The sequence below is a fragment of the Hypanus sabinus genome, chromosome 19 (genome assembly GCF_030144855.1).
Source record: "Hypanus sabinus isolate sHypSab1 chromosome 19, sHypSab1.hap1, whole genome shotgun sequence".
Lineage (NCBI taxonomy): Eukaryota > Metazoa > Chordata > Chondrichthyes > Myliobatiformes > Dasyatidae > Hypanus > Hypanus sabinus.
The window spans coordinates 34,531,232-34,556,198 of NC_082724.1; the positions used below are offsets into that span (position 1 = coordinate 34,531,232).

General features: G+C 38.5%; 2 protein-coding genes across 3 annotated transcripts in view; both read right to left on the minus strand.

Moving 5' to 3' along the window:
- eogt (EGF domain-specific O-linked N-acetylglucosamine (GlcNAc) transferase) overlaps positions 1-7,629 on the minus strand; it is a 38,318-nt gene extending 30,689 nt beyond the window's left edge. The window contains exons 1-4 of one of the 2 annotated variants that reach the window (XM_059944293.1): positions 7,566-7,629; positions 7,159-7,173; positions 4,946-5,162; positions 1,882-1,982 (exon numbers count right to left, since the gene is read on the minus strand). In XM_059944293.1, coding sequence (XP_059800276.1) covers positions 1,882-1,982; positions 4,946-5,162; positions 7,159-7,173; positions 7,566-7,609 — 377 coding nt within the window. In that variant the 5' untranslated portion in view covers positions 7,610-7,629. Of the gene's footprint in view, positions 1-1,881; positions 1,983-4,945; positions 5,163-7,158; positions 7,174-7,398; positions 7,410-7,565 lie in introns of those variants that run through there. The other variant, XM_059944294.1, reaches the window with a different exon arrangement.
- Positions 7,630-14,649: 7,020 nt separating this feature from the next.
- Positions 14,650-24,967, minus strand: part of tmf1 (TATA element modulatory factor 1) — a 37,663-nt gene continuing 27,345 nt past the window's right edge. Inside the window, exons 15-17 of the mRNA XM_059944295.1 lie at positions 23,935-24,087; positions 20,035-20,160; positions 14,650-16,743 (exon numbers count right to left, since the gene is read on the minus strand). Coding sequence (XP_059800278.1) covers positions 16,600-16,743; positions 20,035-20,160; positions 23,935-24,087 — 423 coding nt within the window. The 3' untranslated portion in view covers positions 14,650-16,599. The remainder of the gene's footprint in view (positions 16,744-20,034; positions 20,161-23,934; positions 24,088-24,967) is intronic.

Here is a 24,967-nt window from a genome sequence, read left to right on the forward strand (position 1 = left end):
CATAGAGAAAACAACATGACAGGATAAATTGCTTGCCATTAGTATTAATGATGAAGAAACAGTTGGCATTTAATGTAAAGGAATTAAATTAAGATAAGTCTATTAATAAATGGAAACCATTAGAAATCAAGAAGAAAAGAAAATGGCTAATACAAGAGAATTTTAATCAAACAACAAGAAGAACGAGGTCTGAAAGATTTAGTTCAGCATTAAGGCCTCTGGTTACCATAGCTCTATGTCAAAACGAGACATAAGACATTAGCTAAGATGCTATGAGTGATGGCTACTGCCAAAGACAATGTGTTTCCAGGATATGTAATGAAACTCTTTTTGGGCGAAAAACCTTGACTAGCACAATTCTAGCCCCTGAAGAATTTTCTTCAGAACAACCAGACAAGGAGACAACCAACTTGTATTATTCTTGTGGGTTGTCCAATAAAATTTCATCAAATGAATCTGTCTACATAGTTTCATGCCCTTAATCACAAGGTGCAAAACATTCCAACTTTCACTGGCTCTACTTTCAGAGGCCAGGTTTTATGAGTTTAAATTACAAACTTTGTGGCAAAAAATTTTAATACCTTCCTGAGGGCTTGCTGAGATCCAAACACACCAGCCCAACAATATCGTTGACTTTGCTAAAACCCGAAAGGGTCGGCTTTACAGCAGATCAGTGCCATGTTTTAAAGTGTCAACATCAAATTTCCCATCCAACATAAACACAATCACTTTTAGGTGAGAGTTGGGAGAAGGTGGTTCAAATTTAACAACTTATCATTTATCCCTAAAAAGTTAAAATCAATAATTATACCACAATATTTACATAGATGCTTAAGAGGGCAAGAAAAATATTGAATCTGTCATGTCATCTGTCAACTGAAGCCAAATAGAGAAAATACACCAATTACCATATGACATAGAAAGCCATTTAGCTCATCAAGTCTATGCCAATGCAAAGTGATCCCAGTTCCCACCATTTTTTCATATAAATTATTCTCCCCACATTCCCATCAACAACCCCTGATGCTACCACTCCTCTTAAAGCTAGGGGCAATTTACAGAGGCCAATTAACCTACCAATACATGAGGAAGCCGGAGTAGCCAGAGAAAACCCATGGGGTTACAAGAAGAACATTCAGACTCTACAAAGACAGTACAGGAGGACAGGGATTGTACCCAGTTTGCTTGAACTGTGAGGCAGTAGCTCTATTAGCAGCATCGCTGTAGTATTTTGTTGAGTCACGTTTATACCATGGCAAACACTTGCACAGAAATCAAAAAAAGTTTGTAAGAAATGAATCACAAATTAAATTGTATTTTAAGTAATTATAATAAATACATTTCATAAATCATTTATGGCAATCCAAAACTCTGAGGTTCTAGTTAAGCGATTACAATAAATAGTGTTTACTTTTTAAAGCTACGGTTTACACTTGTGATAGAGGATTTGTTGAACTGTCATATTCAATGTCTTTTAAAGCTTTGATAAGGGGGTGAGCAGCTTCATCTGAAATCTTAAGAGTTGAATTTTCCCTTAAAAGAAAATAATTTAAAGCAGTTTCACTGATTAAGTAAACGATTAAATGCTCACAACAAGTCTAAAATTTGCTGTCAATCTTCAGGACGAAACGACAAATGGCTATAAAATGAATACATTCTTAGTATAGAGCCATAAAATTAAACTCTAAATCCTGCTGAAACTTAATTTAATAATCATTCCCAATATTCCGAGATAATTAAGCTTCAAATTTAACTCAAATTATAAATGCATTTGTTGCATCGTTAGTCAACAAATAATCAACACATCAATTCTTCTCATGAATGAGACATAACTCCAAATTCATATACTGTTCTCTTTATTACCTTTGATGAGGGTCTTACCATCCTGAAGCAGCTTCAGAGCACACTGGGTAACTGAATCTGTATTCTGGTTTGCAATTCTTTTCATAACCCCAGCAAGATTCCAGCTCTCTCAAATGTTTCTACAGAAAAAGCAGAAATAGCTTGATGTCAAATGTAATTTTAAATAAATTACTGAATACCCATTCTTTACATACTGCTAAAAATGTATTGGACTGACTTGTTAACATAAGAACAAAATGGTTAAATGTGGTATAGAAAAAAGATTTTAAAAGAATGAATGCTCTTATTCTTTCTAAAACATTCATTTTTATTCTTAGTTTAAAATACTTCCAAAAGGTATTATTGTTCAACTAAAATAATGCAAGTAATTAGTGATAATGGCAAATATTTATAGCTCAGTGGTGATATAAATGTATTAAAATATTGGATATATTTTAGAAACTGATTTAGAGACATGGTCCTATAAATCACATTAGCAGGGCAAAAATTCACTCAACATTCCCCAGTTCTGTAAATTGACAATTCCATCAATGTTGAAAGAATATCTAAGTACAGCTTAGACAGTTCTTAATGCAAACAAAAATAAAAATTTGGTGGGTAATTACCCCTAGTGACTTTCAGTCAACAAATAATGGCTGATTTAGTGCAGGATGGCTAGGGACCAGAATGTAGAATGACCATTTGCTGAATTCTTGAATACAGAGGGGTTGAAAATGCCGTCTCCTCTGGGTGCACGTTGCTCAGTAACTGAAATGCTTCCGCCCACATAGCCCTTGTTGCCACACAGCAGGAATTTTCTTTTATATAATGCTAATATAATTTTGAAATCCGTCAATACAATATAATTGCGATTTTGAGCAATCCACAATATCGAACAGCATTAGCTGTCCTTCATACTATTTCAGATCTGATATCTTTATAAATTCCTTCAGAAAAAACTGTTTGAAAACAATTGAAGCACTGCAGTATGTGAAAGCAAAAATTAACAAGTTACGGTCACAGTACCTTGGCGATACCGTTTATCGGAGTGACAAAGTGAAAGCTCTGCTTACATCTAATAAGTTCTGATGTTGATACTGCGGCTGTTACTTGATTCATTCAATGTATGTGTCATCATTTGGATAATAGATATCCTGTCGATGAGTTAAGAGAATGACAAGCTTTGGACCCCATTGCTTTTCAAATGCAACCAATTTTGAATTTGGAAGCAAGAATGTTGTACAACTGACAAAAAAAGCTCAGCTACTATTAGGACTACAACAAAAGTGTTGCCACTAAAATAGTGCAGCAATACTATGATTTCAAATTTGTCCTTTCGAGAAAGTTGAGACTGATTCAACTGTTGGACTATATGCTTAAGAATGAAGAATTTGAAGGACTGTCAATTCTTGTTGACCTCCTTGGAACATTTCAAGTTTCTAGTTCTGACTGTGAACGTGGATTCAGTTTTGTGAATTCAAGCAAACATATATTCAGAAACAGACCAGAAGTGAAGCATTTAGATGATCTAATGACGATTAAGACGCACCTTTCAGCTGGATGCGAAATTTATCTGGACAGTGTTTATACACGATGCATTTGTAATAAATATAGACGAGAAGTAGTTTATGAAATGTGAAAGATTTTTTTGTTGTACTCTATTTCATTACATCCTTCAATTAAATAAAATCTAAAGTATGTGATTTTTCAATTCTCATTCTAAATATTCATAGTACGCCAAATACAAAAAATAAATATTTAAATGCTACGCAGTTTTCAGGCCATGTAACAATTTCTTGCTCAGGGCAATGGCTGGTCGCACAGCTGTAAAATAAATTAGAGGGAACATTAATTGCACAGTATACTCACTTTGGTTTTGAAATAGACAATCTTCAAACAGTTTACTGTATTTCAAAAGTAAACATGTCAAAATTCTTAGTCCTACGGGGCTCTGTTAACATTTTATGCAGACCAGTGGCTGATAGTTTTAAAGTCAAATGTGCTCTTCTGCATAAAGTGTTTTACGAGGGACAGGTGACAATGCAGACTAAAAGCATTAATCCATGGCAACGTGGTCAAACCCAACCTCATAACAGAAAGAATCGCAACATATAATGAAACTTCATGCTTGCATATCTATGCAGCCACACAAAAAACAGCCTTTAGAATGAGGACCACATTTGGTACAGTTTTCCCCTTTTTTTCTGGTCAGTTATGTAACAAAGTCCTGCAACCTTAATTCAATTTTCAGTTCCAGATGAATTGGAAAAGTCATGATTTCGACAGTGGTCGTAAGTATAGACCACCACAACAGCAGGCACTCTAATGGGAGCATCCGGCAGCTGATGATCAGATTCTATTCAGTGATCAAACATCATTGTTGCCTGTCTACAAGCTTCTACTTTATCTATACATTCCACTCATCATGTTCTTGCTCCCATAGCCATACTGTCAACACCATGGACCAGTGTTGTCTTTGATACTCTTTCTCCCCCACCCCACCCCTAAGACCTATTCAAATTGATGATATGCACATCAATCTGCAAATTAACAGACAGTCTACTCAGTAGTCAATGTTGTCACCCATGTACAGGGAAGTTTTGAATGTCTCTACTGCCTGGGATTATCACCACTCTTGTACCCACATTTTCCCTGATAGTCTTGAGAAAAGGCTTATGGCTCTCGGTTTCCAGGTTAGGGGTGGGAGGGGATGCACCAGCCAGCTCTCCCGGCCCCTTGTTTCCTGCCACATCCTTGAATTGCTGGTTTCATCATTTTCCTCCTGATGTGTCTTTTCTCCTGCCAGTCCCCTTGCTCCTTTTTACAGGATGTTCTGCGGGAACTCCAGGGATCCTTTACTGCTTTGGACATTGACCCTCTTAGATTTGCAGGGTTCTCCTTTCCTTCTTTGAATGTCCAGCCAACCCCTGCTTCGATGTTGCTCTTGAACAGTTCTACGTCCCTTCAGACTGGTGGTTCGAGCTTCATACCATACTTGCCCCATGCTGTTTTGTTTTCCTGCTTTCCTCCCATCCATCTTTTTTTCCTCTAAAAATACAGCATTATTTCCCATCACAAAGTGCACAAATAAGATTAAACCTACCTTAAATGGACAGAGAGAGTCTTTCTCACAACTAATAGCTATATCTATGTTATTGTGTAGAAAATAAGGAATATGTTCAGCAGGCAATCGAATGTTACTGTACAAAGGCTCTTCCTCGGCACTATCCACATTGTTTTTGTCTTCTAGTCCAAATCCTCCAGCTGGTCCCATTGCAAACTGAAGCAGTATTAATATCATGACTGAAAAGATAGAAGACCTAAGGGGGAAAAAAATTAAGTCCTAATAGATTTCCATTTGTGGCTTAGCAACAGAGAATGATATAAGTATTAAAATTAATTACTGAATAAAACAAAGAACTGATGCTCTAGAATGTTTATTCTGTTGAAAACGTACTCCAAAACTTCAAATTATGTTTAAGTAAACAGCGTTACTAAAATATAATTCATTGACACAGCTTCTTTCTCTTGTAATAAATGGAATTACTGCCACAGATTGTGATTTAATCTTGCCTTTAAATGAGACATAGAAATAATGAAAAGAGATTAACAAACATCTGCGTGATTCAAACCTGTGTTTAACCAGCTGGAGGTAATAATCAATTTAATATATATGTGACCTACATGAGATATAAATCCTGGAACAAAACAAGTGACTACACGCCTGTTTCAAATCTATTAGTTAACAGAAAATACAGCTCCAATTGTAAGCACTGCTTTAGACACCGCCTTGTTATAGTGCCTGGTTAGGTTGCTAGTCTCAAATGATCACATGAAATGACACAGTGAGTACCATAACTTATATTTAGGCATTGGGCCAAGGGCTTGTGATCCTGAATGGAACCAAATTTCCAAACACTGAAGACCACAAGGCAACCCTGCCTCCTTCCCTTGGGGCCGTATCCAGAAACTTACAGCTACTTGCGTGTTGCAGTAAACAGACTTATTTCAAGCTCAACACACACAAAATGCTGGTGGATCGCAGCAGGCCAGGCAGCATCTATAGGGAGAAGCGCTGTCGACGTTTCGGGCTGAGACCCTTCGTCAGGATTTATTTCAAGCTCTATAGTTTATGCATTCTTTGATAATAAACGGGCTTTGAATCTTTAAAGTTATCCTAGTTCACAGGTTGTTAACATTCACAGACACCTCCCGCTGGCCCTCATACTCTCATCGCTAACTGTCAACAAAACATTGAAAATATCAAGACAATCACTGCCATCACTCATACTAACTTGAAACCCCCCTGTGAATGTTCAGCACTCTCTTACACAGGATCATTCCCAATCCTGCCAACAAAGGAGACACTGTTGCTTTTTGGTTGAAATATGTTTGAACTCTCTGACATCCTCTTAGACTTTCCTCTGGTATATGTTTCCAACTCTGAACATCAGGCATTGTCTCTCAGACAGTCAATGAACTCATTTCCTTTGGATATCTTGCTTCCATAAATCCCATCTTCTTCATTCTCCAACCACGCATAGCTCACTTCAACCTCTTCTCCAAGATCCACAAGCAGGATTCACTGGGCAGAACAATGGTCTCAGCCTATTTCTATCCAACAGAGCTCATTTCCACCTTGACCCTACCCTTTGCTCCCTCCTCCATATTCTTCCTATTTGCATCCATGCTATCTCTGAAGATTATCTCTTGCATCAAAAGTTTGCAGTTTGCTGGTCCCACCAGGACATCAAATCCCTCTGCGCCTCCTCTTCTACCAAGATGCTCTGAGGAATCCCATGATTCCTTCTTGAAAAGACAAACCAGTGTCCCTCTTGTTTTCACAATGAACAATTTCAACTTCAACTCCACTCACTTCTTGCAAATCACAAGCATCGTGGGGAACCCTCATGGGTCCTAACTGGGGGCAGAAAATTCTGAGAGAGTCAGCAAGCAAAGCAGCATCATTTTTAATGAGACCTACTTTCTATCACCTCAGATGCTACCTGGTTAACTAATTATCTTCAGCAATTCTTGTTTTTATTTCAGATTTTCAGGATCAACAGTAATTGCTTTTTGTCAAGCTTGTGTTTTCAAGTTGCATGTGTCCCTTCATGAGCAAAATGACATAATCCATGTTTCAGTCATTCTAACGTTCCTCACTTAATTTCCCAGTTCACTAGGGCTGCTTCGGAAATCAAATCCCTTTTTGCGTTCTACTTGATCACTTTCTAAAGACAGTGGTGTTTTTTTTTTAATTATTAAACGTAATTTTGGAAATCCGAATTAATAGCAAACCTGCATGAAAACACTCACCAAGTCAGACACCATCTGTGGAGAGAAAAAAACAGAAACATGTCAGGTCTAGGAGCAGGGTGAACAATGATGCCATTCCAGAACCCCCAACACATAAACAGGGCAAATCGACAAGTAATAAGCAAAACACAAATCTTTATCGGATGGGCCAAGAATTTTCTTGCGTAGTCTAGCTGCGATTTTAACGATTATAACCTGTTTTAATCTACCCCAGCTTCTCATTCTGCAAGTTTACTAAACCTTAATGAGAAAGGATTCGCTCTCAACCAGTGTTCACACCGAAAAGTGGTTTCGATGCTTTTTCTTTTCTCTCCACACGTCCCCACAAACCCTGCACTAAATAGCGGACAGCTGATGAGACTCTCGGAGTTTTGCGGTAACAATGTATCGTCCCTAGGACTTGCTACCTGGGCCGGCGTACAGGGAAAAAGCTGGACAAGCGCGGCGCCATCACAAGTGCAACATCACAACCTTCCCCCAGAAGCAGGGAAGCGATGGGAAGTACCTCCGCCGCTCGGGGGGAGTACCACTCGGGGTAGAAAATATCGCAGAGATTTGACGGTTCCAGGGATGACATCGCGGTTTACATTCTTGTTTCTTTATTGGGCTTACATTGCAACTTTGACCGTACTCAGAACGTAATCCATTGAATGTACTTCATGCAAGTTATTTCTATCCAGAGCTGAATTTAAAATCGAAAGTACTATATTTTAAATGCATTTGTTGCACAGCGACTTTATTTTCTCTAAAGTCTTGAAATCGCATATAATAGCAGAATTCTTCTATCGGGCAATAGAATCAAAGATTCATTTTGACTGTGAGCGATTACTGAAGCCTGGATCTGATGCCTCGATAGAAAAGGAAATGGTTTCACTTTCCCCGGGGCAGCTTCTGATGAGACTCAAGAGGTACAATAAATAAATAACTGCGCGTCATCCTTCAAAATCATTAGCGGGAAACGGTACGCTGTCAATGTCCTTTGCTCATTCCCCATCAGACAACAGTTAGAGGCTCACACAATTAGGTGAAGGCATTACATTTTCAATGAGGCTTTGAGAACGCGACTGAATCAACTTCTCTGCCGTTCCAGCAATCTCTGGCCTTGTTGGAACCCAGAGTGTCGGCTTTGGGAATCTGGCATCATGGGCACTCAGTAGGAGCCCAATGTAATCAGAGCAGTAATGTTGTGAATGTTTGGCCGAGAAGGCGCAGAGACATGGTTTTGATTTTAACCAATGGATTTGGGGATTATTCCCGAGGTATTGCAAGTATTTTGGTCCTTCCATCCTGCTCTGCAAGTCAATGGTATGTCTGATTGAACCTTCCTCGTCCATTTTAGCCCTCTCCACCAAAACTCCTCCTCTTTCAAATTTAAAATCAATCTCAGCTTTGAATATATTTAAGGATTAATCTTCCACACCTTTGAAGTAAGGAATTCTAAAGACTCAGAATGAAAATTATCGTCAGTTTTCAACGGGCACTGTCTTAATATGAGACTGCCTCGTTGTAGAGGCGGCGGCACTAACAGTACTGTTACAGTGGGCAGTGGCAGGTGTAACAATTATCCCTGCAAGCAGGACAAAGTGCCAAGAGGGAGATCAGCGGGAAGGGACGAATGGACAAGGAAGTCACGTAGAGAGTGATCCTGTGGAAAATGGAGAAGGGAAGGATGTGCTCGGCGGTGGGAAAAGGCAGAAAAATGGCATGCTGGACCTGGAGGAGGGCGAGTACAAGGGGGAACCCTGTCTCAATTATGGCAGTGGGAAGATGGGGTGAGGGCATTTGTGCAGGAAATGTAGAAGATACAGGCAGCATTGATGGCGATGGAAGAAAAGCCACATTTGTTAAAGGAGGAAGATGACATTTCATATTCTGAAATGGAAAGCCTCGTCCTGAGAGCAGATGCAGCAGAGACAGAGGAACTGAGAAAAGGATTATCTCCCCACCCCCACCCACACACACAAGTGTCAGGCTAGGAAGAGGTATAGTCAAGATAGACACAAGAAAGAGTTTATAAAAGATACCAGTCTTTTAGGCGGTTTATAAAAGATACCAGTCAATAATATATTTCTTCTGAGATGAAGACAGCAAGATTGAGAAAAGGAAGAGATGATTCAAATGGACCAAGTGAACATAAGGTCAGGTTGGAAGTTGGAGAGGCAAAGTTGATAAATTTGACAAGCATGAGTGCAAGCAACAGCACCAATGTAGTCAATGTAATATAAAAAGAATTGGAGAGCATTACATCATTCCAACATTATTAAATCTCTAACATAGATTTTGTGATATCTGAAAAGCAATAGAGGCCCACATTAACCAGGTTATTAGAACATAGAATAATAAGATTTTCCAGTAAGATGGTGGCTTGGTTGCAGTGGCTTCTATGGGTCCAACAAATGGTGTAAATGATTGTCATGTTTTTCTTGTGATTCCAAGACTCTGTGGTACATTGCTAATACAAAATACTGCAAGTTTGATCATTGGTTCATTGGTAAAACCATTGAGGGTTTGCTCAGACCACGTCTTCATCATGGCTTACAGCTGCTCGGGGGAAGAGGCACCAGAGGTGGTGTGGGAGAGAACAGAGGCACAAGCAGGCACTCTGTGATCTGTGGTGGGTTGGAGGCCGGCTCTCACATCAGTGCTGCTCTCTGGTGTTCGCTCCCTGGAAGACAAGCACACTGTGGCTGACCCAGTGTGAGATGTGGGGCTGCTGCATGCTTATTTTTGCAGAAATGTGGCCCCAGGATAACATCTCATGCACCATCGATCTATAGGCCATGCCACCCAGGGGCCAGAGCTAATTTTTTTTTGACTGTGCTATTGTAACTATATGTGCTGTGTGTGACTTGACTGCATGCTGTGTGTTAAGCACCATGGACCCAGATGAACCATGTTTCATTTAGCTGTAGATTTATAGTGCCCATAAAAAGATCTAAATTAATTACAAACATAAAACTCAATAATTGATTCCATAAGTATTTGCCCCCTTCAAGTCGGTATTTAGTAAGATGCACCTTTGGCAGCAATTATAGCCTCGAGTCTGTGTGGATAGGTCTCTATCATCTGGACACTGCAGTTTTCCCCATTCTTCTTTACAGAACTGCTCTGTCAGATTGCATGGGGATCATGAGTAAACAGCCCTTTTCAAGTCCAGCCACAAATTCTTAATTGGATTCAGGTCTGGACTGACATGGCCACTCCAGGACATTAACTTTGTTCTTAAGCCATTCCTGTGTAACTTTGACATTATGCTTGGGGTCATTGTCTTGCTGGAGACTAAGCCTTCTCCCAAGTCACAGTTATCTTGCAGACTGAATCAGGTTTTCCTATATTTTGCTGCATTCAATTTACCCTCTAACTTCACAAGTCCTCCAGGGCCTGTTGTAGTGAAGCACCCCCACAGCACAATGCAACCATCATGCTTCAAGGTAGGGACGGTGTTTTTGTTCATGTATAGGGTTAGGCTTACGCGAAACATAGCATTTAGTCTGATGGCCTAAAAGCTAAATTCTGGGTTCATCAGACCGCACAACCCTCTTCCAGCTGACTTGAGTCTCCCACACATCTTCTGGCAAACTCTAGCCGAGGTATTGTGCAAATTTTCTTCAACAGTGGCTTTCCCTTTGCCACTTTCCCATAAAATTGTGACTGGTGAAGCACCTGGGCATCATTTGTTGCATTTCCATCTCACTCATTGAAACTTGCAACTCCTCCAGAGTTGTCACAGGTCTCTCACTGGTCCCCTTCTTGCCCCGTCACTCAGCATTGAAGGACGACCTGCTCTACGCAGATTTACAGCAGTGTCATGTTCTTCCCATTTCTTGATGATTGACTTAACTGTACTCCAAGGGCTGTTCAGTGACTTGCAAAATCACTTGTATCCATCTCGTGCTTTTCAATAACCTTTTTACAGAGTTGCTTGGGGTGTTCTTTTGTCTTCATGGTGTAGTTTTTGCCAGGTACTGACTCACCAGCAGTTGGACCTTCCAGTTACAAGTGTATTTTTTACTGCAATCAATTGAAACACCTTGACTGTACACAAGTCTCCAAAAACAGATCTCTGTTTAACTAATTATTTGACTTCCAAAACCAATTGGCTGCATCAATGATGATTTGGTGTGTAATATTAAAGTGGGTGAATAGTTTTGGAATCAATTATTTTGTTTTATATTTGTAATTAATTTGGATCACTTTGTAGGGATTTGTTTTCACTTTGACTCAAGAGTCTTTTTCCTGTTAAAAAGCTAAATTAAATCCACTGTGATCTCCCTTCATGCCTTGACCGATCAAGAATCTATCAGCCTCTGCCTTAAATATATATACAGACTTGGCCTCCAGAGCTGCCAGTGGCAACAAATTCCACAGATTCACAAGTGTATAGTTGAATGACAACTGAACATAAACTAATACAGAACAGGACAGGCCCACGATGTTGTGCCAACCTTTTAACCTACTTTAGGATCAATCTAGCCTTCCCTCCCTCCATTTTTCTTTCACCTGTGTGCCTTAGGAGTCTCTTCAATGCCCCTAATACCTACATATTAGCTATTTCTGCCCTGGAAAAAGTCTCTAGCTGCCCACTCTATCTAGGCCTCTTACTTGTACATCTCAATCAAGTCACCATTTATTTTGTTATTAAGGTCTTTTTACAATCTTCATTCATTCCCGAGTTAGAACCAGGACATACAATTGGTACTTTTATTAAATGACAGAACTCAATGACTCAACCGTCTGCAAAATTCATTTAACAGAGTGGTAGACCCAGAAGAAAAAAGATTGTCACTTTATCACATGACTGTACTGTACTTAAAATAAAAAATGGGAAATGGAGCAGTATTTTTGTTGTTTCCACTCCTAAAAATCTCTCCCCATTTTTAAATGTTGATCTAACGGCTTAAATTATCAAGTTGAATTTATCCTTGGTCAGAGTTAAGCACAATACTTCTGAAAGGAAAATGTCTTTTACACAAAAAGGGGAGTTCAGATGTTTTTAAAATATGCAGATGATTTCCAGCACAATAATAAGCTAATATAATCTTCCATTTACAAATGGTTACAATGGAAAAGAAAGGAATGGTGGGTAAAAGGTCACAATCTACTTTTAAATTACTGAGACACAAGTTTTGGGTATTCAAGCAACATAACAATCTTTAAATACCACCATTTACCGGTAAAGAAACAAGTGTTGTTCAAAATCTTGTGAACATCTAACATGGGAATTCCTTACCTCTCCAAAATTGTACAGATGGCAAGGTCAGACACCAATTCCAAATGCGAAAAAGGAACAGAAAGTTGACTCAAATCAGGAATCCATTAAGTAAAATGCAAAGTTATGAATTCAAGCAGTAGGACAGCAGATGACTGTTCAGACATATGAAATTGCAATCATAAAAACAATGTTTTGATGCTCAGGAAATGTACAAGGGTCAAAATTCTAAGTCAGCAGCTGTTAAAGTTCACAAATTAATTTATCCAGGAGATATTAATGATGCATTAAAGGTTTCGAAACATAGAAAACCTACAGCACAATACAGGCCCTTCAGCCCACAAAGTTGTGCCAAACATGTCCCTACCTTAGAAATTACTAGAGTTACCCATAGCCCTCTATTTTTCTAAGCTCCATGTATCTATCCAAAAGTCTCTTAAAATCCCTATCATATCCACCTACACCACCATTGCCAGCAGCCCATTCCACACACTGACCACTCTCTGCATAAAAAAAACTTACCCCTGACATCTCCTCTGTACCTGCTTCCAGGCACCTTAAAACTGTAATCTCTTGTGGCAGCCATTTCAGCCCTGGGCAAAAGCCTCTGACTATCCACATGATCAATGTCTCTCATCATCTTATACACCTCTATCAGGTCACCTCTCATTCTCCTTCACTCCAAGAAGAAAAGGCCGAGTTCACTCAACCAGTCTTCATAAAGCATGCCCCCCCAATCCAGGCAACATCCTTGCAAATCTCCTCTGCACCCTTTCTATGGTTTCCACATCCTTCCTGTAGTGAGGTGACCAGAACTGAGCACAGTACTCCAAGTGGGGTCTGACCAGGGTCTAATATAGCTGCAACATACCTCTCGGCTTCTAAATTCAATTCCACGATTGATGATGGCCAATACACCCTATGCCTTCTTAACCGTGGTTAAGGGTTTGGGCTGGCAATCTGAAGGTTAATTCAAGCCCAGCGTGTGTGTCCTTGAGCAAGGCACTTAACCACACACTGCTCCTGCACGGTTATAGCCCAGTGGCGGTGGTTGGTGTAGTATGGACAAGATAAGGCATTGTTTCTGCGCAGCTGCTTTGAGCATCCTATGGACTCAGACCCCAAGATCCCTCAGATCCTCCACACTGCCAAGAGGCTTACTATTAATACTATATTCTACTGTAATGGTGACATATACATAATTTGATAGTGGATTTACTTTGAAATTTGAGACTTCAAGAACGTCACTGCACACAATGTCAGCTTGTGCATGAAAGGTTAAAGCATTTGCAATTTTGTTCAATCAAAGGTGCTGAGTAGTTTATTCCATCTTTACATTCTCTGAGGATCTCCATTATCACATAAGCTAACTTCAGGCCAATCTGATCCATAGAAACCATGTCAAGAAATATCTGAGAGTACTGGATGCGGCAAAGGCTGTAACATCAGGTAACATCCCAGCTGTAGCTCTACTCCGAACTAGTCAAATTTCTAGCTACGTAGTTTTGGTCCAGTTAACCAAATGTGGCATCAAGGGGCCCTGGTATAACTGAAAGGGTATTAAAGGGAAAACACGCCAACAATTGGAGTCCTAGCTCACAGAAATGAGGATATTTGTGTCTGCTGGAATTCAATCACCATAACCCCAGGACATCACTGTATGAGTTCCTCAGAACTGTGCCCTGTTGCTTTGTTCACCATTTCTCAAGTGTACAAAGCAGTCCACGCTAAATGCAGACAGATCCGTGCAAAATTCAGTCTCATGCTCTTAAGTGAAAAGCAATAGCCATCTCCAACAAGTGAGAGACTAACCATCTACTTTTGATGTTCAGTAGAACAACCATGACTGACTGGATCACCACCATCAACACCCTGTCACCACTGAGCAGAAACTCAAGTAGTCCAGCCATTTTCCTACTATTGCTTCAAAGGATTTGAAGACTAACTACAATTCTAGAATTACAGTGAGTTTAACATTTATTATAATTATCTATACATCACCAAGTGGAACTTTTTAAAGCATCAGACCATAAATTGGGTTATCAGTAACATTAATTTTACTATACCATAACATGCAACTGTATGGAATTCACTTTGGCTCAGTTCCAAAGGCAATGGCAGCATGATTCAGGATTCTAGTACCAGTCAACCAGCTGTGAATGAGAGAAATTCTTTATAGCAGTAGCTTGAGAACATCTTTATGAAAAGGCAAATGGAGCATTAATGCTAAAACCTTTTGTTTTAAAATTTTACAAATGATTAGAAATCATATCCAAGAAATGGCTATTATAAATAAAAATTATTTATTCAATCCCTTCAATGATGAAGCCATACATCAAAGTTAGATGACACAGCAGAATGATATGCTTAGAGAAAAGCATTCTATTCTACTAACACCAAGTAATAAATAAATTGTACACATTCAAGCCCAAAAATCATCAAATTTGTAGTTCAGCAGATAAAATACCTTCTAAGAGGAAACGTCTTTTAATGCGTTAGGTACCAAAATGACTCTTAAGATAAACATGCTGTAGTTTCTAAAATATACTACTTAATACGAATATTTTAAGTCACAAGAGGAAATAATCAAATGTTAATATCTAATGAATAAATCAAAAACAAATATTAACATACTCTAAAAGTTGTTGCCATGTTCTTGAGAATTTTAAAAATTTGTCAACATTGGTTTCTTTCACTCACAAATACCTATCACCAAACATTGCCATTCATAACTGAGCAATGCAAAAACATTTTTAGAAAATTAAAGATGTGAATGCAACACAAATTAGAAATTATATCAAGGTATGAACATACTGATGATTCTTGTTTCACAATTCATATACATTCAGCTTCTTCAATACAAACAAATTTGTCCAAATTTTGCAGGTTCAATATATTCGTTCAAAAATACACTATTATAAATATCACCAGATTAGAATAGTGATACTCCACTAAATTTGGTAACCTCTAAAATTAATGTTCTTTAAAGGCAACAACTTTGATAAGCAACAACTTTTGCTCTGCATAGATACTGAATAGCTTTGCATATATTTCTTTCTTTGTTCCCAATTTTGGTATTTTAATAGATATTAACTTCAAGATAGATATTTTACAAGGAGGTAAACAAAAGGAATAAATCATAATTCTTAAACCTTTTTTCCTCAAAGCAACATAATTACTACCAGTATTTTATGAAAACCAGGAATTAAATGCCTGCCCATTGGTCAAGAAATATGCTTAGTGAACATATTAAAAATAATTAGCTTCCAGATTTAAAACTATATTTAAAAGAACAAAATTATCCCCTTTAGGGTCCAGCCCAAGGAAGAAATGTAGTTGAAGTCATTTATCAGTTATTACATCTAATGTAAAATCTGAAGTTCATCTCTACCATAGTAAACACCAGCAGATCAGACAAGAGACTTTATTATCCAAGTCCCACTGTTACACAAAGTAAATTATTTACAGTTTAAATTTACATTTGGAAGATACAATAGCATAGATTATGAATTCCAAATTTAGAAAATTAGTTTAAATAAATCATTTTAATTTATTTTAATGCACAGAATAGAGCAAAGAAAATGTATTAATGTTACTAAGTGCATAAGCTATACAGAAGATTCTACTACTAATAGTTTTTTTTTAATTCAGGTATTAAATTAGTGCAACTATTAGCAAAAGTAGGCCAATTACCAATCGCAAGACATCATCTTGTACTGGTGACTTTGTTTATATTTCAATAGTAATTTTGAAATGTGTGTAGTTCATTAACAATTAGAACATTGAATAGTATACACACATTGAATTTCTTCTCAAGTCATCGAGTAAAACTATTAATAGTGTCATGAAGGGCCTGGTTAACTTAAACATTTACCATCTTTGACAGATAATGCTTTAGGCTGATCAATTAAGTTTGATAAAATTGGTCCATCTTTTACTTGGAAATACAACTATACAGAAAAGTACCTTTTTGAGATCTTCACCCTAAAGGATCGGCTCATAATTCTTCATAATATTGCACTTGAATCTGCACTTCACTTTATGTACAAGTTACGTCAGTAAATTTTCCAACATCAATGCATAATTTTCCTCTAATGCAACAGCAGATGATTAACATTACACTGATAATACTATTATATTTACAACCATATATTTACATTCTATGCCAAAAAGCTGTCAGCAGTATTGCAATTCACATTAACGGAAACTTGGAAAGAGGCGAGTAAAGGAAGTCAAGTCAGCCTCTGCTTTAATAATTCATCAATTTGGGTCTTATACATGTTTTTCACATCTTCCAAGTCCAGCCGCAGTTCCTCAGCTTCCTCAGCTTTTTCACCATACATCTGTAATATGGTGTTGTATCGTTGATCAATATCCTAAAAAGTAAATTATATTAGTTATTCAAAACCTAACACAATTACAATTCCAGCAGACATATTACACTCAGCAACTTTCCTTTCAAAATAACTTAAAAAATGATAACTGTCTTGCCAAAGTTATATTCCAACTATGCAGCTACTGGATAAATTCAACAAGTTACAACATACATTATAAGATTAATTTTGGAGACTCAGGCTAGCATAAAAAGTGTTTAAAATTTAAGTATAAGATGCATTTCAAGCAGCTCGGATTTGTACCTCTGAGAAAAAATAGAATATTTTGCAATGCTGTCCTCCTTCCACCTTCCTTTGTTTCAATCTAAGTGTTTTTATTTTGAATGAGACGCATTCCAGAGTGAAAGGTTCCCTGCTATTACTCACCCAGGTAATCAATATTAACGTGCAAGCCTGGCAGTGAATCCGCACATCTGAATCTCTACTTACCCATTACCACCATCTGCTTTCCAAGCTCAACAAGAGCAGGGGTTCCCAAACTGCTGGTCCACCGATCCCTTGCTTAGTGGTATTGGACCATTAATTAAAAAAGAGGCTGGGAACCTCTGCTATAAACACTGAGTGGAACTCCATTAGAGTTTTAGAAACATCGAAAACCTACAGCCCAATACAGGCCCTTCGGCCCACAAAGCCATGTTGAACATGTCCTTACCTTAGAAGTACTTGGGCTTACCCATAGCGCTCTATTTTTCTAAGCTCCATGTACCTATCCAGGAGTCTCTTAAAAGATCCTATCGTTTCCGCCTCCACTACTACTGCTGCCGGCAGCCCATTCCACGCACTCACCGCTCTCTGCATAAAAAACTTACCCCTGACATCTCCTCTGTATCTACTACCAAGCACCCTAAAACCATTCCCTCTTGTGCTAGCCACTTCAGCCCTGGGAAAAAGCCTGACTATCCTCATGATCAATGCTTCTCATCTTATACACCTCTATCAAGTCACCTCTCATCCTCCGTCGCTCCAAGGAGAAAAGGCTGAGTTCACTCAACCTATACTCATAAGGCATGCTCTCCAAACCAGGCAACATCCTTGTAAATCTCCTCTGCACCCTTTCTATGGTTTCCACATCGTTCCTGAATGAGGCGACCAGAACTGAGCACAGTACTCCAAGTGGGGTCTGACCAGGGTCCTATATAGCTGCAACATTACCTCTCGACTCCTAAACTCAATCCCACAAATAATGAAGGTCAATGCACTGTATGCCTTCTTAACCAAAGAGTCAACCGGCGTAGCAGCTTTGAGTGTCCTATGGACTCGGACCTCAAGATCTCTCTGATCCTCCACACTGCCAAGAGTCTTACCATTAATACTATATTCTGCCATCACATTTACCTTCCAAAATGAACCATCTCACATTTATCTGGGTTGAACTCCATCTGCCACTTCTCAGCCCAGTTTTTGCATCCTATAATGTCCCACTGCAACTTCTGACAGCCCTCCACAATACTCACAACACCCCCAACTTTTGTGTCATCAGCAAATTTACTAACCACTTCCTCATACAGGTCATTTATAAAAATCCAAAGAGAAGGGGTCCCAGAACAGATCCCTGAGGCACACCACTGGTCACCAACCTCCGTGCAAAATATGACCCGTCTACAACCACTCTGTCTTCTGTGGGCAAGCCAGTTCTGGATCCACAAAGCAATGTCCCCTTGGATCCCACGCCTCCTTACTTTCTCAAAAAGCCTTGCATGGGGTAACTTGTCAAATGCCTTGCTGAAATCCATATACAGCATGTCCCCGAGTTACCAATGTCCAATTTACGAACAATTCGTACTTACAAATGGCCTGCCATAAAGCCTATTATATTAAAAATTCATCGGCTCAAGGAAGGAGAATGCCATCCTCCATTTTAAGTCTGATCACAGTGCCGTTAACACTGTGTTGAGTGTGTAACTTTGTATTTGGCTTAAATTTTTCTTAACAAGATTCACCCTGACACCCCCACCCCAACCCTTTTCCAGTCAGCACTGCCCCTACTTGTCCCATTTAACCTGTCTCTGTACGGGTGAAATTTAGGACCCGGAGAGCTTAGGACTTGCCTCCTGCGGCTGCTGCTGAATCCGCAGTGTTTCTGTTTTGTTGACGGAAAATGATCACGATTGAAAATAAAGTGGAAATAAAGCAATTTGAAACACCATCAGTCACTGGAAAAGCGTTAGGCTACAGCCGGTCAACGATCAGAACAATTTTAAAGGGTAAAGTGAGAATAATGGAGCATGTGAAAGGCCCTGCCCCAATGAAAGCTACAATTACTAAGCAACACAGTGGTTTAATTATTGAAATACATACATTTTTAAGTGTTTTATATGCATAGAAAGGTAAACTAAATACTATATACTAAGGTGAACATTTGACTAACTGACACTAAATAATACCGGATGACCCTCTTCCGACTTGCGTACAAATCCGACTTAAAGATGGGCTCAGGAATGGAACTCATTCGTAACCCGGGGACAGCCTGTACACTACATCTACTGCTCTAACTTCATCAATGTATTTAGTCATATCCTCAAAAAATTCAATCAGGCTCATAAGGCACAACCTGCCTTTGACAAAGCCTTGTTGACTATTCCTAATCATTTTATGCCTCTCCACGTGTGTTCCTAATCATTTTATGCCTCTCCAAATGTTCATCACTGGTGCCAAGCTGCATGGGTCCTAGTGCTCTTCCCTTGGACAACATCGGTGGCATGGAGAGGGGAAGGCCTGCAGCTTGGACAACTGCCAGTCTCCCATACAACCCTGCCCAGGCCTGCGCCCTGGAAACTCCAGGCACAGATCCATGGTCTCTCAAGACCGACGGACGCCACCAACAAATGTTCATAAATCCTTCCTCTCAGGATCTTCTCCATCAACTTACAAACCACTGAAGTAAGACTCACTGGTCTATAATTTCCTGGGCTATCTCTATGCCCTTCCTTGAATAAGGGAACAATATCCGCAACCCTCCAATTCTCCGGAACCTCTCCCATCCCCATGGATGATGCAACGATCATCACCAGAGGCTCAGCAATCTCCTCCCTCGCCTCCCACAGTAGCCTGGGGTACATCTTATCTGGTACCAGTGACTTATCCAATTCGATTTCATTTTCCCAATTCAAAGAAAGAGAGGCCAATTGTAATCTACTCCCCAACCAAATCTATAACCGCTAAGTAGGACTGATATTTCTAACAGTAGAGATGAATGAATTCAGTGTTAGCATTTTGAAGAATATGATTATGATGTTAAAATTTGCACTTGAGCTGAAAATAAATAGTATATACCTTAAGTTGTAGACGCAACTTGGGAATTTCATTCACTTTCTCTTGCAGTTCATCATTCTGTGTAGTTAATTTGACAAGTTCCTCAGCCATGATAGCTCGACTTCTTTCGAGATTGGAAATTTCAAGCTGCAAAAACAAAGCTTGATTTAGTTGATCTATATTATTTTTTGAAGATAGAAAAGATCAAGGAGATTCATTTAATCATTAATTTGGCAGTACAAAAAATAATTAGAAAGATGCAAATAATATTCCTGCTCACTCTTCAATGGATTGGTTTATATTAATAGAACAATTAATATATTCTGCAGTTATTTGAAGAAATTTGAAACCTAATATCCAAGATAGCTTCAAAACCTGTCTGATTTCATTTTCAAGATAGTTCAAATTCAAAGCATCTGATTTTTTTTTTAGGTTAATAAAGCTAAATTAAGTGACAGCTCACTGCTTCAGGTGTTACTGCATGGAACTCACCAAGTAATGCTGACTTAACACTTAGAATAAACGAAAAAAAATCTAAATAACCTTGAAGTTTTATGCACAACATATGGCTAACATAAATTCAGAAAAATCACACATCTGATACACAATGCTTTATGTAATACAGTCACCCCCTCCTTATCCGCAGGTTCCGCATGCACGATTCAACCAACCGTGGATTGGAAAACCCGGAAGTTCTCTCTCTAGCACTCATTGTTTGAGCATGTACAGACTTTTTTTTCTTGTCATTATTCCCTAAACAATACAGTACAGACAGTCCCCGAGTTACAAACGTCTAACTTACGGACAACTCGTACTTATGAACGGAGAGAGGAGAACGCCGTCCGCCATTTTAAGTCGTTGCCATTAACACTGTGTTCAGTGTTTAACTTTGTATTTAGCTTAAATATTTCTTAGCAGGATTCACCCTGACCCCGCCACTTTTCCAGTCAGCACTGCCCCCATTTGTCCCTTCTCAGTGCAGGTAGACTTTAGGACCCAGAGCAGCACAAGATCCACTGCCCATGGCTGCTGCTGTATTTTTTTATTATTAAGTGTGATCGTGAACAATAGCCAGATCAGAAATGCTGATCAAGTCAGCTAGTTCCTAGAGGGAATTCTGGTGGGCCAATCAGACGGTTCACTGCTGCTCAGCAATAGAACATAAAACCCACAGTTTTCTGTTCCATTGATAGAAAACGATCGCAATTGAAATTAAAGTGGAAATAATAAAGCAATTGATAAGAGGTGAAACGCCATCGGTCTTTGGAAAAGCTTTAGGCTACAGTCAGTCAACGATCGGAACAACTTTAAAGGAATCAGGTAAAGGATAAAGTGAGAATAATGGAGCATGGGAAAGGCCCTGCCCCGCTGAAAGCTACAATTATTACTAAGCAACGCAGTGGTTTAATTATTGAAATCCATACACTTCTTAAGTGTTTTATATGCATAGAAAGGTAAAATATATACTATATAGTAAGACAAACGTTTGACTAACTGATGCTAAATAATACCGGGTGTACCAGTTCCAACTTGCGTACAAATCAGACTTAAAGACGGACTCAGGAACGGAACTCGTTCGTAACCCGGGGACTGCCTGTATAACAACTATTTACATAGCATTTACATTGTATTAGGTATTATACATAATCTAGAGATGATTTAAAGTACAGGCAGTCCCCGGGTTACGAACGAGTTCCGCTCCTAAGTCCGATGTGTATGTAAGTCGGAACAGGTACATCCGATATTATTTAGCTTCAGTTAGTCAAATGTTTGTCTTATTATATAGTATATATTTTACCTTTTTATGCATACAAAACACTTAAGAAACATATGTATTTCAATAATTAAGCCACTGCATTGCTTAGTAATAATTGTAGCTTTCATTGGGGCAGGGCCTTTCACATGCTCCATTATTCTCACTTTATCCTTTAAAATTGTTCCGATCATTGACCAACAGTAGCCTAACGCATTTCCAATGACCGATGGCATTTCACCTTTTTCCGATCACTTTATTATTTCCACTTTATTTTCAATTGTGATCATTTTCTGTCAATGGAACAGAAACACTGCAGTCTCAGTAGCCGCTGCAGGCGGCCGGTCCTCAGCTCCCCCGGGTCCTAAAGTCCATCTGCACTGAGACAGGTTAAATAAGGGACTTGAGCATCCACGTTTTATGGTATCTGCGGGGGGGACCTGGAACCAATCCCCCGCGGATAAGGAGGGCCAACTGTATGTATCAGTCTCATTGCTAATGGACAACAGGAACTGCTTAAGATGTCAAATCCATTGAAGGCCATTAGTAATGGACTATAAATCCCAGATTCCAGTAATAAAAGATGTCAAACATTATCCTCATATACATTATTTATTAGTTTAATGAGCAAAAATGGGAGGGAATAGTTTGCAAATAAAATTGAAAGGCACATTGTGCCTTCAATACAAGACCACCAAGAAATTACCTAAAAATATTAATAATCTTCCCAAACATCAATGAGGAAAACTATAAACAACACTCACGAAAATTACCTAGAACATTCAATGCTGGCTATGTTTACAAAAAACAACAATCCTGTTTTAGCATACTCTTTGTGGATAATAATTCTGCCAATATCCAAATTGATACAACCTGCCAAGCTACCTACAATCAATCCAATTCAAATGTACTTAGTTTAACAGCCTGGCAGACAAAGAAAATATATTTTAAAAACTATACAGGTCACATAAAAAATGTGAAGAAATTCAGTCATTTTGTTATGCTAAGTAATCCCAAGGCCTGTACTAATGATTTGAAAAAATCATACCATGGCAATGTGATAACAGAATAAAAAGTTGGCTTCAGCAATGGCAACAATGAAAGTACCGGATTTTCACATTCAGTCCATTTAATGCCTGTAATTGCACTGCAAACCATCACTGCTTTCTGAGGCAGCACTCTCTCCACACAAACCACATTGGTTCACAGGCAGCTCTTCAACGTTTTGCTCAAGTAGAATGAAGAAACATAGGCCTACCCAGCAATATTCTTGTAAAATAAACAAAATCAATAAAACAATCTAAGCATTAAATGTTAAATCAAAGATATTTGATTGCAAAATGAAGAAAAATTTGGATAATACTGTGTATCTAAAATGCCAAGATAAATTGGTCAGAAATCAATGAAATTCATTTCCACTTTTAGAATTGCAAGAATGCAAAGATTGTAAAGACTAGCAGTCACATTAATTGACATCCCACAACTTGTAGCTATTAGTTAACAGAACCTGGATTCATTTTCACTACAAAGATGTAGTTATAAGTTTTTTTTTCCCAGAAATATTTGATTCTGGCTTTGTTTAACAATCTCCAAGCATAAACGATGAACTCCAATATTACACACTAGGCATTTCATACCGGGAATAAAAGACCAATTCCAGAATACCCTTTCAATAACTTCACTAAGGTTTATTTTTCTCTCCCATATCACCCCAAATTAAGAGCTTTCTTTCTTTCAACGTTCTCAAAAGGTTCTCTTTTCTACCTTCGCTCTTGCTGATGCTTCTCTGACCCCTCCCTACCCTTTCAGTTTTTTTAAAAATTAAGGTTCCAATGCCTATTAGAAATACATACTAGCTAATTTGAAAATAGTGATCTTCAAATTCAAAAGATGGTGCAGGCATTACAATTATATTTTATGTACCTATTGAAATAGCTGTACCAGATTTTGAATAAGAGTAAAGAATTGGGAGGTTAATATAGTACAGATGCATAGAACGCATTCTCATCCCAGTGAGTTAAGTCAAAGCATATTAAACAGTATAATTAAGAAGTAGCTCTAAAGAGGTACACTGGGCAGTTCAAAGCAAAAGGCATTGAGTAGTCAATAGAAGGTGCAACAGTATATTATAGATGTCTTTATGCATTAGTTACTTTATTGCTACTGACCTGCAGCTGTGCAATTTCTCCCTCTCTTTGTTTTAGTTGAGACTGCAAATTTTCGAAGATGCTTGATTCTGCTCCCATTCTGAGTACATCATACAAGCTGTTACTGCTGGCCGATGTAGTTAGAGGTGCAAATGAATTTTCAAATAAATCATCCTAAAAAAAATACATCATAACTAAATTTTCAATGTTCAATTCTTTCCAAGCCCTGTTGTTCAATTTGAATGAGACAGTGCAGAATGACAGACCAAGGTTTTACTATCCATCTGACCCTGCCTTTTACTCCTGCCAAATTTTGTCTGTCATAGAAACTAATATTCCAACTCAAGTTTCAAGTTAGACACTGCAACCACAATGAAAATCTAATCTCGAAACTTATAGATGCTGAGAAGTGGACATCTTTGGTAGCTGTTGTTTGCATGCAAAGAGTCAGCAAAGTATGGACTCTCAGTATTTTAACCCCACATCTTATATTTACACTAGACTGGACATATGGTGACAGCAGGATAGAGAAAGGATTACCATTAAGCCCACTGTGTGTAAAATAAAATGAAATTATTTCCCAGTAGCAAGATTAAATATGAACAACATTTTAAAATATCTTATACCAAGTGAATTAATTGCACTAACACTTTAAAGAATATTTCAAGATGTCCAATGAATTATGTGGATTTAACGGAAACTTGCTAAGTTTGTGACATCATAATTCACATTAGACCACAATAAACAAAATCAGAATTTACACTAGCTTCACAGTGCAAAACAAGCAAGATTATTACTGCCATTCTTCTCTACTACACCAGCTGTCTAGTGCTGTTATGTCTTCTCCAAGCTGCTGAAACATCAGATTCTCTTAAGTGCTTCTCAGCATTTTTAATATCCAAATTCCACTCAATGACATGTTAAAGACAGGTTTGCAATGGGGTTTTAATAGCATATAGGTGAGCTATAGCCTCAAACATGAGGAATCAAACTGAACATCTTAAAATTAGAAGCATTCATCCTAAGTCTTTTAAATGCAGAATAGTAGAAGCCT